Source organism: Neovison vison, chromosome 3 (assembly GCF_020171115.1).
Source record: "Neovison vison isolate M4711 chromosome 3, ASM_NN_V1, whole genome shotgun sequence".
In the NCBI taxonomy this organism is placed as follows: domain Eukaryota; kingdom Metazoa; phylum Chordata; class Mammalia; order Carnivora; family Mustelidae; genus Neogale; species Neogale vison.
Window position 1 is genome coordinate 140,467,211 of NC_058093.1, and position 13,192 is coordinate 140,480,402.

General features: G+C 43.8%; 1 protein-coding gene across 1 annotated transcript in view; it reads left to right on the top strand.

Moving 5' to 3' along the window:
• The window catches only part of ALPK2 (alpha kinase 2), a 102,741-nt gene that overhangs the window by 23,853 nt on the left and 65,696 nt on the right, over positions 1-13,192 (top strand). The window contains exon 3 of the mRNA XM_044240982.1: positions 6,540-8,262. Coding sequence (XP_044096917.1) covers positions 6,540-8,262 — 1,723 coding nt within the window. The remainder of the gene's footprint in view (positions 1-6,539; positions 8,263-13,192) is intronic.

Genomic DNA, 13,192 nt, shown 5'->3' on the forward strand with positions numbered 1-13,192 from the left:
TTAAGTTGCAAGCTGAACTAGCCGCTTTTTCATGGAGTATAATTTTTGCTCGAAAGAACAATGGACAAATGATTCTCAATCCTCAGATATGTGGTGAACATCGTCTTGAAAACAAACAAAGTAGACCTGCCACTTCAAGGAAAACTGAAAGTATTTGTTGCTAGTGATAAAAATCCAAAGTTTTTAAAAAGATACAAACTTCTAATTATAAAATAAGTAAGTCCTGAGGCATGGTGACTATAGTTAATAATGCTGTATTGTGTATTTGGAAGTTGCTAAAAGAGTAGATCTTTAAAGTTCTCATGACAAGAAAAAGAAATTTGTAGCTATGTGTGGTGATTGATGTTAACTAGATTTCCTGAGCTGATCATTTCACAATGTATGCAAACCTTGAATCATTATGTTGTACACCTGGAACTAATGTGGAGTTATATGTCAGTTATACCTCAGTTTAAAAAGAAATCCAAGTGTTCAAGCTATCACTGCAGTCCCTTCTCTGAACTATGAACTTCCACTTTCTTCAGATACTCTTTCTGCCTCTTTCATCTCCTTCTGGGATTCCCTTTATACATATGTTGTCTCTGAGATTCTGTCCACTTTTTTTCCATTCTTTTTTCCTTCTGCTCTGAAAACTGGGTAATCTCAATCCATCATCTTCAAGTTCATGGACTCACCTCTGCTCTTGAGCCCTCGAGTGAATTTTTCATGTCAGTCATTATACTTTTCAGCTTCGAAATTTCCAGGTAGTTCTTATTTACAATTTCTGTCTCTTTACTGAGACATTGTTCTCACATTTTCCTTTCATTGTTTAGACATAGCTTCTTTTAGTTCTTTGAACATACTTAAAATCGCTAACTAAAATCTCTATCTAGCATGTCCACAGATGGTTTCTATTATTTGCTTCTTCCCTGCCCCCCAACCCTGTATGGGCCATGCTTTATTCTTTCTTTGCATATCTCCAATTGTTTTGTAAAGACTGGACATTCTAAACAATATAATGTGGCCACTCTGGAAAGCAGATTCTCCCCCTTTCCCACCATTTGTTGTTGTTTGTTTAGTGACTTTTCTGAGCTAATTCTTTAAATCCGTATTCTTTGTTGTTTGTGATTGCTGAAGTCTCCGCTCGGTTAACTTCAAAGGAGATGTCCTTAGATACCTGGAACCAGTAAGTCTCCCACTTTTTGTTGAGGAGCTCTGTGCACATGGTGGGGCATGCCTTCAGCACTCAGCCAAGCAGTGGACAACTCTATCTTAGCCTTCACTTCCTGCTAGCACAGAGCCTTCAGGTCAATTAGAGTTGAGAGCTTAATGTCTTCTCAGGTCTGTCCTGAGCATGCATACAGCCCTGGACAAGCTCACAGCCATACACATGTGCACGGCCCTCTGGATTCCCAGAAACTTGCTGGAGATTTTCAATGCCCTCTGTGGACATCTCATTCCCTAGCCTTCCCTTTTAATCTTTTTGGTTAGCCTGTTGTTTGTCTCACCAGTTATCTCGTGCCTCAGGCAGCCGTGATGTTAAATAGTTGCCTCTGAATATTTTCCCAACAAATGTCTCAGGGAGAAGGTTTTTCCTGCTAGTTGAACTCTGAGTCTGAACACACAAAGACAGTCCTATGAGTGTGATTGTTCAGGGAGCCACCAGACAGGTCTGATGACAATTCCCTGGGAATGGGGCTTTGCAGTTGCCCCAACACTGTTCTGCCCCTTCTGGTGGCTGCCAGACTGATGATTTTTACCATGATTGTCAACACTTGGTTTACCAGACTCCATGGAGGTGGGGATAAAGGGTAGGACAGGGAAAGTGACACCACCAGAAAATTTGCTATTCTTCCTGAGATTCAGCCATTTTTCTTGAATAAATCCTCCTCAGATTTTTCAATTGACTTTCAGAATTCTGAAAAAGCTGATTCAGATACATTTTGCCAGCATTCTTATTATTTTTATGGAGGAGAAACGTTCAGAAGTTCTTTACTCTGCCCTTTTACTGATGTCCTCAGCCCTTCCACTGCTGCCAAGCAACTTAGCACAGAATTGACTTACATTGTTATGATCAGTTAATATTTGTATTATTTCCCTAACCAGAAATTTCAAAAACTTATATCCTTCATCAGAAGCTTGACAGTTTCCCAATACTTCCAAATTATCAGTAGGAATATTAATTAATGTGATTTAAAAAATGTATAATGAAGTGTGTTAATGTTTAGGAGATCTCATGAACCAAGTTCCTCCAATTGAACAATAATGTGATGTTACAAAATCACATCTGAGTAAAGATGTATGTAAAATGCAGTCAGAGCCAATGGATTTTACGTAACTTGCTGATAGGGTTTCAGATCCAACATTACAACCACTCTTGGTATAGTATCAAAGATTTTCTACAATCATATGAAAAGACTATTAAAGTACTTCTCCTTTTCCAACTACATAGCTGCGCAAGGCCAGGTTTTCTCCATATACTTCAACCAAAACAATGTATTATTACATCACAATGCAGAAGCAGATTTTTAAAAAAAAGCTATCATTTATTAAGCCAGATATTAGATGTGTGAAAAAAATATTAAAAAATGACTCTTGGGAAATTTAACTTTGTTTAGGAAAAATACAGGTATTTTCCTATACATATGCTATTATATATCATATATGCTGTTTATGCTAACAGTAATGAGCTTATTTGTGTTATTTTTAAATGAATAAACATTTTCAATTTTTCTGTTTTAACTTCCATATGGTAAATATTGATAGATATAACCCGTAAACAAGCATTCTTGGGAACCCTCTGTTATTTTTGAGAGTCTATAAAGAGTTCTTGCTGCTCAAATATTTAAGAACCTCTGGTTTAGACCAACCCATGGGGTTCAAGCCCAGAAGAAGCCCCATCCACTTAAGGTCACATGTTGCTCTTTTTCTTTAATATGGAAGTGATTAATTTAGAAAGAACCTAGAGGATTCCAGCAAGACTTTTATAGTAAGGTGGAGGAATGCTGCTGCTTCCTTCAGTCAAAAGGAAAGATCCACGAGGAGGGAACGCAAATAATTGTTCAGAGAATTTTTTCCGGGATGCTTCTGCATTCCTGTCAAATCACTGTGAGGCAACACAGGTCACTCTGCCAGCATCCTGCAGATTCTAAAGCCCAACCCTACTCATACCCCCACTGGAGTCCCCTCTTTGAGCTTCTCTTCTCTTCCAGTTGCCACCGGACGGCTCAGCGCAGAACTGACCTACAAGGTTCTCGCAGAAATTCAGATGATCTCCCCCAGTAAATTTTTAGTCATTTTAGGGCTGGACATGACGTGGTACGCATCTCCTTGACTCTGGTTTGGCACTCAACGTAATACTGGGCACCACAATGAACTCGTCACGAGTGTTGTCATTTGGCCAATGAAGATGAAAACTTAAGACAGAAACACTTTATTTGCAAAAATGATCTCTCTACATTGGCCACTTCCCTTTTCTGAATGTGAGTTTTTTAACATGACATACCGAGCCTGGCTTCAGAGTAGAAGGCTCTGGTTTCCTAGCCCCCTCCACCACTTACCAACTTGGTCACTTCGGGGAAATTACTCAACCCACCCCCCCGACCCTCTGTTTTGCACGCAGAGGAATGGCACACACATTGTTCACTAGTGGGGACATTCAACAAATGCCATGCTTGTGGCCGAGTTGCTCCCTCTCTTCTTTAAGATGCTTAGAGATAATGATCAAGGACATGTCAACCACAAATCATGTCTCTGAAAAGAGGTCATTAGCCAGTGAGAAGAATTCTACCTAATCAACTTCTGAGAGGTCAGTTATATTTTTCCTCTTAAGTAAATTAAGATGGTTTGTAAATCTTCTATCGGCTAAAACACATACTCCATAAAATAGTACATTACTAAATTCTAACATTCTCCCCTTCGCTTATTTAGTCCTTCAGAAGTGAAATATATTTAACTCAATCATTTTCTCCACATTTTTCCTAAAATTTCTTTAGTTTTCTCTCCTTGGTTCTTGAGAACCATCTCTGTTCCCCGCCTTTAATGCTTTCTTACCTGGTCCTCTGGCCTCTCTGTCTTATTTTCTTCTCTTCCCTTCTGTTTTTTCCATAAGTCTTGGTGCTTTCAGGGTGGGTGGTTTCTCTGGCACTGGGATCACGGTCTGGATAAATCAGGAAATTGGAATCACTTGGGATGTTCCAGTAGACCATGGTACTGTCCTATGCTCCTTTTAAGTCCAAAACTGAGGATAGGTCTCCAAGAGCTAAGGAAGAAGAGGCAAGATGGCAGTGGTGTGGGCCATGTGAATATCAAACAGAGGCTCCTTTCTCTTTATTCAGGTTGAATTCAGCTCGATTGAGATCTTTGTGTAAGTATGAGGACGAGGATGAGGCCGTCTCCAAGGGCAGGCCCAGGACAATTTGTAGCAGAATGTGTTTGGGATTTTTTTTTTTTTTTTTAAGATTCATTTATTTATTTGGGGCCCCTAGGTGGCTCAGTGGGTTAAAGCCTCTGCCTTTGGCTCGGGTCATGATCTCCAGGTCCTGGGATCGAACCCCATGTCGGGCTCTCTGCTCTGCGAGAAACCTGCTTCCTTCTCTCTCTCTGCCTGCCTCTCTGCCTACTTGTGATCTCTGTCTGTCAAATAAATAAATAAATAAATATTTTTTAAAGATTTATTTATTTATTTGAGGGGGGAGGCACAGAGGGACAGGGAGAAGCCGACTCCCTGCTGAGCACAGAGCCTAACATGGGGCTCGATCCCATGACCCTGAGATCACCACCCACGCTGAAATCAAGAGTCGGATGCTCAATTGACTGAGCCACCCTGGCACTCCTGTTTAGGGTCTTTAAAAGCAGATTCTTAGGCCTTTTACCCATGGGTTTCTGTTTCAAAAATTTTAAGCAGTTTCCTGATGATTCTTCTGCACACTTCTTGAGAACCCGAGGTAATCTGGCTTTAGAACTCTCACATCTTTTGTTTGTTTTGAGTTATAGTTGACATACAACATTGCGTCTGCTTTAAGGCGTGCAACATATTGATTTGATGCATTTACGATAGCCATAGCAGTGTCAGCTCCCGTCTCTATCCCATCGTGTAAATATCACTTATCACTTCCATGTTCTTATAGAATATATGTGGCATAAACTTTCTGCTTTGCCAAGCCCCTTCACATTGATTTTTCTCATGTGAACTTCAGCATAACCTTGTGAAGTCGACAGGAGGGGCAGGTACTATTTCCTCTAGAAAATCACCCTAAATTCCACTCTCCCCATGCTGTTGGCCAAGGCAAACCCAAAGATCAGCAGTGGCCAGCCTCACCCACCCCTGACTGGCTTCTACTTGGGAACCAGATTATTAAAGACCAAGATATTAACAAAATTGCAACTAATCTAGGATTTTTTAAAAATGAGGCATGTGTGAGCAGGTACCCAACTATTGAGGGCTCATGAGCACTTAGGAGCTTGGAGAGATGCAGGGAAGCAGACCTTCAGGGAGAAGACAGAGAATAAGACTCTTGCCATTGAGTCTCTAACACTGAGCCTTCTGGCTTAGATACTGGTGCACATTTTACACAGATCAGTCAATAAATATCTAAATATGACCTCTAAATCTGGCCAGACCCATAGCTGCCGCCTTCTGAAAATGCTGATTGACTTCTGAGCTGCATAATGCATGGAGTGAGACCAGCAATGTTACAGCTGCACTGAGGTCCAATGAGATAAATGAGTATAAATTATAACAAGTGTAACAAGTGTTTATCCGGACTGCAGAGCCTGAAGGGAGGCCCTAGTGGGAAAGGTCACCGAAGCCTGTTAGGTTGGAGTCAATAAAGGGAGGGGCCACGGGAGCACCGTCTCTCCTGGAGCAGGGAGAGCAGGCTCAGCATGATCTAGGATCCAGTTTCTTCCCTGCTGGGCCCAAGCCGAACGTCTGGCTTGGTCCAGGTAAGTCAGGATGGCATGTGGACACGAGTTTCCAGCCAGAGGGGCTCGTGGGGTGGGGTTTGGACTTCACAGTCATGTAAAATGTTGAGAAATGGCACCATTCTTCAAACACATAATCCCAGCCTGATACCTTTATAGCTTCCTGGCAGGAACCTTGCCTTCTCAGCACAGGCTTAAGAAGAGCAATGGCTTATGCTGGTCCACTGCATGAGGTCGAATTCTTCAGCTGTTTGTGTACAAGGTCTCCCTCCAGATAATATTTTTTTCAAATCCCCATAGCATAAAAAATACTTAAAATACAAGGAGAGAAGAAGAAAACTAGAATATCAGATGCTTCCCCATTCATCTGAATAATTCTCAGCATTTTTCAAGTTGGGGCAAGCATGTGGAAAGTTCTACGGGAAAGTGTGGAGCTTCCTGGATTCTCAGCGTGAGCGCAGCTGGAAGTCAGAAGCTGGTTTCCGGGGAGCTCACAAGCCCCTTTGCGGGGAGACCACAGATCCCCTTGAGGGTGCAGCAACAATCATGGGGGTTTTCTGGGTGCCATGACGTGAGAAAGGTTGGCATATCCATCCAAACACGGCAAACTTACCTGTGTATTCTCTTCATCCCAGCTGTAGCCCAGATGACGCTGCTGTTTACCAAATCTCGGCTAAAAATTCTTCTGGAATGATTTGCTGCTCTGCTTCTGTTGAAGTCAAGTGCTCAGCAGAGAACCCACAGCTCTCTCCTGACCCGAAAGATGGCGGGGGCACGGGATGGAGACATGCAACAGAGGCATGTGCGCAGGAGAAAACAGATCAGCTCGATGAGAAAGAACATCCTCGTGAGGGGGAGGAACATGTCTCCACAGGTACTGCCATGTCAGCTGATTCCCCCTCCTCCAAATTCAGCTGTTCCTGCTCACTGCAGGCCAGCAGTGACCCTCATGCCTCCAGCTCGGAAAATCCCTCGGATGTTAAAGGAACGAGGCCAACCAAAGAGGCTCGTGATCTGGGTGACGCCGAGGAAGTTGCAGACCGGCTGCTTTTTTCTAATTTAAGTCGTATTCCCACCAACCATAATGTATATTGCCATGGGACAATCCATTCCAAAGGATCGAGGCTAACGGATGCCTTACACAGTGATGGCCCTCAGGAGGGCGTCTCGGACTCTGGCCAAGCAGACCCCACAGGACAGAAATACATCAGCTTCAGTCTGCCGCTGTCGGAGGGGACTGCATCCGTCTGCTCAGGTGACAGGGCCGCGATCAAGCAGCAAGTCAGCCCACAGGTGTCCAGCGAAGACTCTGACAGTGACTATGAACTTTGCCCAGAGATAACCCTAACCTGCACCGAGGAGTTTTCAGATGATGACCTAGAGTATCTGGAATGTTCCGACGTTATGACGGATTACTCTAATGCAGTTTGGCAAAGGAACCTGCAGGGGACTGAGCATGTTTTTTTATTAGAAAGCGATGACGAAGAGATGGAATTCAGTGCGTCTTGCCTGGGTGGGTGTGAGCATCTCCTCGGTGAAATGGGTTGTGGGTCTCGGGTGTCGGATGACATCGGGCCTATGGAGGCCACCACTGGCCTCTGCGGTTATCACTCACACCCCCAAGAAGTGGGGGTGAGGAGCAGCCAAGCCTCCACCCACAGTCCCTCACCCCTGCAAACGGGGATGATTCTGACTTTGGGACCTCACTGGGACGCGACGTCTGCGGTGACAGACCTGGGGAGATATAAACCACCCGCTGCTTCCGAGGCCGCTGAAAATGATTATCCAGGAATTCGAAGAGAAACCAGAGACAGCCATCAGGCAGGAGAGGAATTCACCAGTGACAATCTGCTAAACACAGATAAAGCAGTGATCGAGACGGCGATGCAGCGCTGGTCTGGTGAGTTAGAAAAGCCAGGGGCGAGCCAGGGGTTGGAGATCGCAGCCGAGGGAAGAGTAGGGGATGAGGGTTCGTTGACCAAGAGGGGCTCAGAGAAACCTGCCAGGCTGAGGCGGCCCAGCATGAGAGGAAAACCCAAGAAACTGAGTCCCAACCTGAAATCGAGTACAACAGAAAGCACCTTTAATCTCTTCTATCCCAAAGAACCCGTTAAGCACCCACGAACCCAGAGTGATAAAAGAGACGGTTCTTGGGCCAGAGCAGAAGCTGACTGGAATTCCCAGTTCCCTGCAGGACAACGTGCTAGTCCAGTCCAAGCAGAGGGAGAAGGAAAAACCCCGCCAGCTCCCCCGGGCTCACTCCCCCAAGGAGGTTACTCAGGCTTCTCAGGAGAAGGGATGCCCGTCCAGAACCTGATTGAAACAGGTGGAGTTCCAGACTGGAGTGCTCATGCTCAGGTAAGACTCCTCTTTTTAAAAATTACCAGATGAAAGGTATTTGTGTGTGTGTGTGTGTGTTTCCCTTCCCTTCGTAGTCATGATCACTGTGCCACAGTGCAAATCAAAAGAAGTCTCCCAGTACCATGAGGGTGCTTGTGAATGACAGCTGCTGCTGCTGGGAAGGAAATCTGGTTTTGAAAAAAGGCCCAGATAAACCCTAAGCCATCCTAATTATAGCAAAAGACAGATAGGAGTAAGAGGCACTAATGGGATTCTGGACAGCTGGAAAGAGAAATTTGATATTTTGTCGACTGCATGTGTTTTACCAGGCAAGGTCCCTATTCAGAACGTTTTTCAAGCAAATGTTTTGGGTGAAGAGTTTAAAAGAAAAAACAATTCTCTTTAGTCATTTTTCAGGAGCGCTTTGAAAACGATAAGTGTTGGTTTTAATCAGAATTTATAGTAAATGAAAGATTTCGGTGCGTCTCATTGATGTGTGGAATCTGTTTCGCAGAGCTGGGGGAAGTGGACAGAGTCAGTTTTCTGTGCCCCAAAATCAAAGTAGATTTTTGAACGAATGTTTGTTTTGTTTTTCTTAGATCACAAAGTATTAGAGAGGCTAAGAAAATACTGCCAGGGAATAAATTTGTTTCACCCTATTACTGATTGGGGGGTATATTTGAAAGAGATGGAATTAAATTAATAGGAATAAGGCACAAAAGATATTGTGTTTCATATGTGAATTTCTTTAATTTCAAAGGGTCCCAAATGGGCTTTGGACTGATGTTGTGCTACATGGCCACGATTTTGTTTTTGTAACTAACCACCTAAGAAAAGTTACTCAATTGTTTTTACCACCTGTGTTCTCCCTCCTCCCCAAATTCATAATGGAACCTAGTGCTGTTTTTGCAAATGAGACAGATTCTAAAAAAAATTAAATATTCCCAAACCCATTCATAGTTACTGCACTCTAGCTATGAAAAAGTAAACATGTAATACATCGGTTTCTAAAGACCCAGTCCTGAGATAACCAAACTAAAAATCTCCAGATCTGAGGTAGCTTTTTCCTGACCAGATTGTCTGCTCCACCCGGCCAAACTTGCCACTTACAAATCACACTTATACTTTATTTTTTGCAGGAGAACCAGCTTTATGCTATTTGGTTGTTTAACACCTACCACTGGGGTGATCATATGCCAAGGCCCACAGATGGGGATGCCCAGGATAAGTTTATGGAGATGGTTTGGCCAAAGATTAATACAAAATGAAGTTGCAGTATTAATTTTTTCATGTCAGTAAACATAGCATTTTCTTTTCTATTCATAAAATGCTCTTCCTGGCTTAACTAAGTACCTTGTTAGCGTTGTTTCTCCACACTGAGCATTTCATTGGGCAGATTGTCTTCATGATGAAAGGTGACGGGGGTGAACGGGTAAAGCGACACTTGGAGAGGAGGCGGCTGGTGACAATGTTAGTGTGAGACCCACCACAGGGGGAGGCTCCGGGTCTGGGGTGGGTTTTGTGTTTTGTGGCGCGACTCCAGCAAGTACCTGAGACCCATAAAGGTGACTCTTCAGAGAGCTCGCATTCTGCAGGTGGTAAGACTGTCCCTGACTATGCTGTGCTCAGTAACCGGGCCAGCCTTGCACTCAAGGGCGACCAGAAACGTGAATGGAAGCTGTAGATGCAGGGGTGGTTCTGTGCAGCCTGAAGTTAGAGATGGGAGCTCTGTATCTGTGGCATTTTTTACCACCACCCCCCCCTTCGCTTAACAAAAGCAGAAAAATTCTTCCCCAGGGCCAGGGGCACAGTGAGAGCAGATTCTTTTATCCATGCAGAAAGTTACTTTCTAACTGTGGGAGATGCCCCAGTCCCATACATCCATACAAGATAGAAGCCAGATTTACAACAAAGGGCTAAATACCATTATAAATGTGACACAAAACCATGAGAAGGTCCCTGGGGGCTAAATCAGACATTTTAAAAATACTGCTGGAAAAAAAAAAATTGGTGGATTTTTTGATAAGTCAGTCAAAAAGACATTTTAAGTATTTATTCTCAGACACCTGAGGCTTTGGGAACTTAAAATTCGAAATGGTTAAAAATCCTTGGTTGGGGGTAATACTGATGGATCTCCCCACTCTTGACTCTTGGCTGATGCACTTACCTTTAGGTGCCCTTTTGTAGAAACAGTGACCGTCAGCTTATCTTTTAGTAGTTTGTCTCCATCTGTATATTGCTTTTTAGCATTCTGAGGAAAAGTCCATACCTCTCAGTCTGCATTTTAAGAACAAGGAAAGAACCAAATATTGGTTCTGCCTACACAGAGGTCTCCGGGAGTATTTACTTCCTGTCCTCCCCTCCTGCTTTTACAAGGTAAGGCCATCTTGTCCTGATTTGTGTGGAAACAGTATTTACCCAGGCTGGGATTGGAAAGCCCCCAGTTTCTCTCCATTTATGGAAGATTCCAAAGTTAATCCCAGTTTGGGAGTGGAAAACAGAGAGGGTATCCCGGGCTAACTTGAATCATCTTCAAGGATCACACCGCCAATCCCTCACCTTGGTTTGGGTCTTGTCTTACGATCCAACTCAGAGGCAAAGACCTGACGACCTGCCCGGCTTAGGTTTCCTTCTAGCCACACGGGGGTAAGATCATCCTCACTCTTAAACCAGAAGCACTGTGTCTGCCCTTCTCCATCGATGCCCAGATGCACCCCAGAGAGATTTGCATTTCTCTGTGGGGTCATGGGATCTCAAGTGTACAGTATGAAAGTACAATCTTCGGTTTTGAGAGTTAAGAATCTTCCTGATCAGGAGTGAGCACTAAGCACAGAAGGTGAGTGAGCTCCTTGAGGGCAGGGGGTTTTGGTCACTGTATTTCTTGCACGGAGAAGTCCCAAGTCCTTGGAATCATGCTGGCCACACAGTAGGCACTCAAGAATGGAAAGAATAAGTAGCCATATGGGACGAGATTTAATTCCATTAATTCTGTAATGATCACTGGTCTCAACCACTTTATGGCCTTTGATGTCATAAATATTTTCTTTGGTTCCCTTTACATACCAATTTTCCCATTACTAAACTGCTTCCCATTGCTCTTTGGGCCTGGCAATGGATTACTTTGTACTAAACTGTAAACACCTTGCCCTTGGGGTCCCTTTTGAATGCTGGCGGTTCACATATAACCTTGGCCTCGTCAGTGCCTTATTAGCTTTCCCAGACCACTGGCTAGACCCAGGAAGACCTTACCACATCCCCCTAGCATTCAAGACCCTCTACCATGTTGTTTCCATCTACCTCTGAGTGGCAAAGCAGACAAACACACTGGTTTCTTTATCTGAAAGACGAAGCATTCTCTTAGGCTTGTGGTGTTTCTTCTGTCTTCTTGCCTGGAATGCCCTCGCTTGGCTTGTTGCCAGCTCAGCTCCTCTCATCTTTCAAGGCCAAGATCCTGCAGGTACTTCAAGGGGCTCCACACCCCAGCAGCACAGTCCTCCTCCCTTGTTAGGATTTCTCTTTCCACCCAAACACAGCATTCTTACGCAAATAAGGTATAAGGTAGGGCAGCGGGCTCTGGACCTGAGTTTGGGTCCTGCCTTTCTACTTTCTGATTCTGTGACTCTGGGAAGAACTACTTAAGCTCTCCTAGGCCCAGTTTCCTTATCTAAAACAGAAATAAAAATAATAATAATGATAATAATAATAATAATAATGCCTCACAGAGTGTTGTGAGGATTAAAGTCTTACTAAAATGTTTATCACAGTACCTCTTATGCAGTTAGCATTTAATGAGTTACCATTTTTATTTTGCTTATTACTTACCTTTCATCTCTCTACGGAGCACGGGGCTCAAACTCACAAACCCAGGATCAAGAGTCCCACGCTCCAGTGACCGAGCCAGCCAGGCCTCCTATGGTTTACTTTCTTAATACGTATGTCCTTCGCCCCCCATATTAAAGGCATATCGAGGGCTGGCTGTGAGTGGTTTTATACCTTTTTAAATTGAAACTTGTTTTGAGATAATTGTACTTGCACACACAGTATCAGAAACAACACAAGGAATTCTCATACACTTAGCCCAGGTTTCTTGGACGGTAACATTTTATAACACTATAGCCCAAAATCACAACCAAGATATTGATATGGATACCATCCAGTGATCTTATGCAGACTTCCCAGTGTTTTTTTTTTTTTTTTAAAGATTTTATTTATTTATTTGACAGTGATCACAAGTAGGCAGAGAGGCAGGCAGAGAGAGAGGAAGAAGCAGGCTCCCCGCTGAGCAGAGAGCCTGATGCGGGGCTTGATTCCAGGACCCTGAGATCATGACCTGAGCCAAAGGCAGCGGCTTAACCCACTGAGCCACCCAGGCGCCCCAGACTTCCCAGTTTTGCTTGTGTGTGTGTGTGTGTGTGTGCATGAAGATCTCTCAAAATCAATCACTTGTGTGGGCTCATGTGATAAATGTGGTGTGAAACTTCATGCTAATCGGAGTTCAGACTAGTAGCTAGGCAGGCAGGTGGTACCGTAAAACAATTTATGGCAGCTTGAAGTGGGCATGGCCATCCCGTGACAGGCAGGACACATAGTAGGTCGGGGTATGTGTGTGTGTGTGTGTGTGTGTGTGTGTGTGTAGATTTAGATATATATTTTTTACATAGGAAAATATTAAGCAGATAATCTAAACCTCCTTGTAATGTAGTTTTCATCTCTGGGACAGAGCAACCTGAGGTTTGAATTCATCTGCATAATAAAATGCATCACCCCCATAACAACTGTTTAAAAGGGCCTCCAGAAAGCTGATAAGCCAGCTCTCTGCTGATGATAGGAAGGGCCGAAGTTTATAGTCGCTCATCTCTTAGCACGCGGCAGTCAGGCCTCTTGTCAACACCACTGCAGACGGGCAAGTAACACAAATATTTGTTTTGTTTTTAATCACGAAGCCTAC